Genomic DNA, 1,982 nt, shown 5'->3' on the forward strand with positions numbered 1-1,982 from the left:
CCAGGATGCAAAGCGCTCCCTCGAAGCCGGTCTGGGCCATGTAGTTCCTAGACTGGTAGTGCGGGTGGACGAGTCCTGGATTTACACAGCAGGTTGAGCCAGGACACGAGCCGCTGCTCGTTCAGAGCCATGCACACCAAAGCTTTYAACTCGGTGTCCGGTCCTCTCTTGTAGCGCCCGTGCTCCTTCAGGACCATGTGAACGGCCCACAGCAGAGACTGCTTCGGAGTTACTTTCCCCGGTGCGCCGCCCACGTTCAGGCTGAAGGACTGCGAGAGCTGACGAGCCGGCGACTCCACAAAGGCTCTCCCGTTCTTGGAATGGTAGTACTTCACAAAAAGTTCCCACGGGTGCATGACTTGTGTGGCCGGCCTGTAAGGCAGGAGGCAGGAGATGGGGGCCAGCACCAGACTCATGGTCTGGGAAGGTGAGAAGAGACCGTGGGACAGCAAGTCCTTCAAAGCGATGGCCAGCTCCTTCCTCACCGCTGTTGTCAGCTCGTCCCTGGCGCCGAGCGTGGAGGTGCTGGTGTAGCTGACCACGTGTTCGACTGACGGGTGTCTGCGTGAGCCCAGCACCCGCACRTTCTCCACGGCTYCCTCCAGACGCTGCAGCAGAGGCCCGTAGTCCTGCCCGGGGCCGTCCTGAGGCCACACGTTCTGTGGGATGTGGCCCGCGGAGCAACCGAACTGACTCGCAGCGAAGATCTGCAACACGGCGAGGGCCTTCTGGATGAGCTGAAGGCCGGATTCACGCATCCTCTGGGCCTGCTCCGGATCCACTGCAGGGTAGGAGAGAGAGAGAGAGGTTTGGGATGTAAACCTCTTCAAAGAAGATTTGTTGTAAGAAAAGCATCAAAATACTTGCCTTTCTTTTTCGTTCCTGAAGCTCTGCTGTTGGTCCCTGCTGCTTTGGGCTGCTGACTCTGTGCACCATCTGACAACAGAGGGTTTCCCACCTCATCTTTTGAAAGAAAAGGCAAAGGTTTCATTTAAATATGCAGTTAAGCATAAAAGAAACACTGCAGTAAAGCATTTCATGAGACGTCATACCCTGGATAAAGTTGATAAACATCTCCAGGTCCCTGATCTGGGTTTTCAGCTGCTCCACCAGCTGTTCTTTGACTCGGGCCGGGTTCACTATCTGAGCGATGGCAGCGTCCACCCTCTGCCTCAGCTCCTCCGGGGACAAGTTCCCGATGTCCTCGTTCAGATTCACGTCCAACTTTTTGATCAACTCGTCGATGATGACCTGGAAAATTCAATTTACGCTGAAGGTTTTATAATGGAATTAAAATCATCTTGTTGCTGAAAATGTCTCTTTAATTCAAAGTATGTTCTTGTTCTCTGTTGTTTTATGTAACAGTAGTTTAAATAAAATTAAAATATATATACTGTGGGTGCAACAATACATGTATCTGTATGGAATCATTAAATACAGTGCTCTAGGTTCAATATGTGTCGTGATTTTTCTGTATCATTGTACCCCTAATATATATAGGTTTTTTTTTTTTGCTTGCTGGAGCCAAGGTACAGCCTTTTCCCCCATCAATAAAAAAAAAGAAGTTTTATCAAAATGAAGTTATTTTAGGGTCAAATTTAGATTTGTTTTATGAAGATTATTGTTCGTATTTAGTGTGTAATGCAGGTGTTGTGATTCAAGGAGCTGTTTAACCTGAAAGATCAACCTTCAGTTATGTAAACAGGGAAGTGTTTCTCAGAGTAAACAACAAAAAATGACACAAATATATCAGTCTAAATCTACCTTTAACTGTAACTGATGGTTTCTTCCCAGTAGAGTAAGTATAAGAGAAAGAAGACAGATTTTTATTAAGACAGGGGGATTTGGGGGAATATTTGTTTGACTTGTTCCCCCTGATCTTAAATCAAGAAACGATGTCATAATTACTGAACACGCCAGGCTGCCTCTACTGTTTCAAAAAGTTGTAGATTATATCTGTATTCCAATGAGCATTTTTAAAC

General features: G+C 47.1%; 1 protein-coding gene across 1 annotated transcript; it reads right to left on the minus strand.

Annotated features, from left to right (window-relative positions):
- Nucleotides 1-77: 77 nt before the first annotated feature.
- Nucleotides 78-1,251, minus strand: rundc1 (RUN domain containing 1; the record flags this gene model as incomplete). The annotated part of the gene is given in 3 exon segments (XM_014010296.1): nt 78-781; nt 868-963; nt 1,053-1,251. Coding segments are annotated over 3 exon segments (999 nt in total), but the record flags the coding sequence as incomplete, so codon positions are not given.
- Between the last annotated feature and the right edge of the window lie 731 nt (nt 1,252-1,982).

Source organism: Austrofundulus limnaeus, unplaced genomic scaffold (genome assembly GCF_001266775.1).
Source record: "Austrofundulus limnaeus strain Quisiro unplaced genomic scaffold, Austrofundulus_limnaeus-1.0 Scaffold67, whole genome shotgun sequence".
Lineage (NCBI taxonomy): Eukaryota > Metazoa > Chordata > Actinopteri > Cyprinodontiformes > Rivulidae > Austrofundulus > Austrofundulus limnaeus.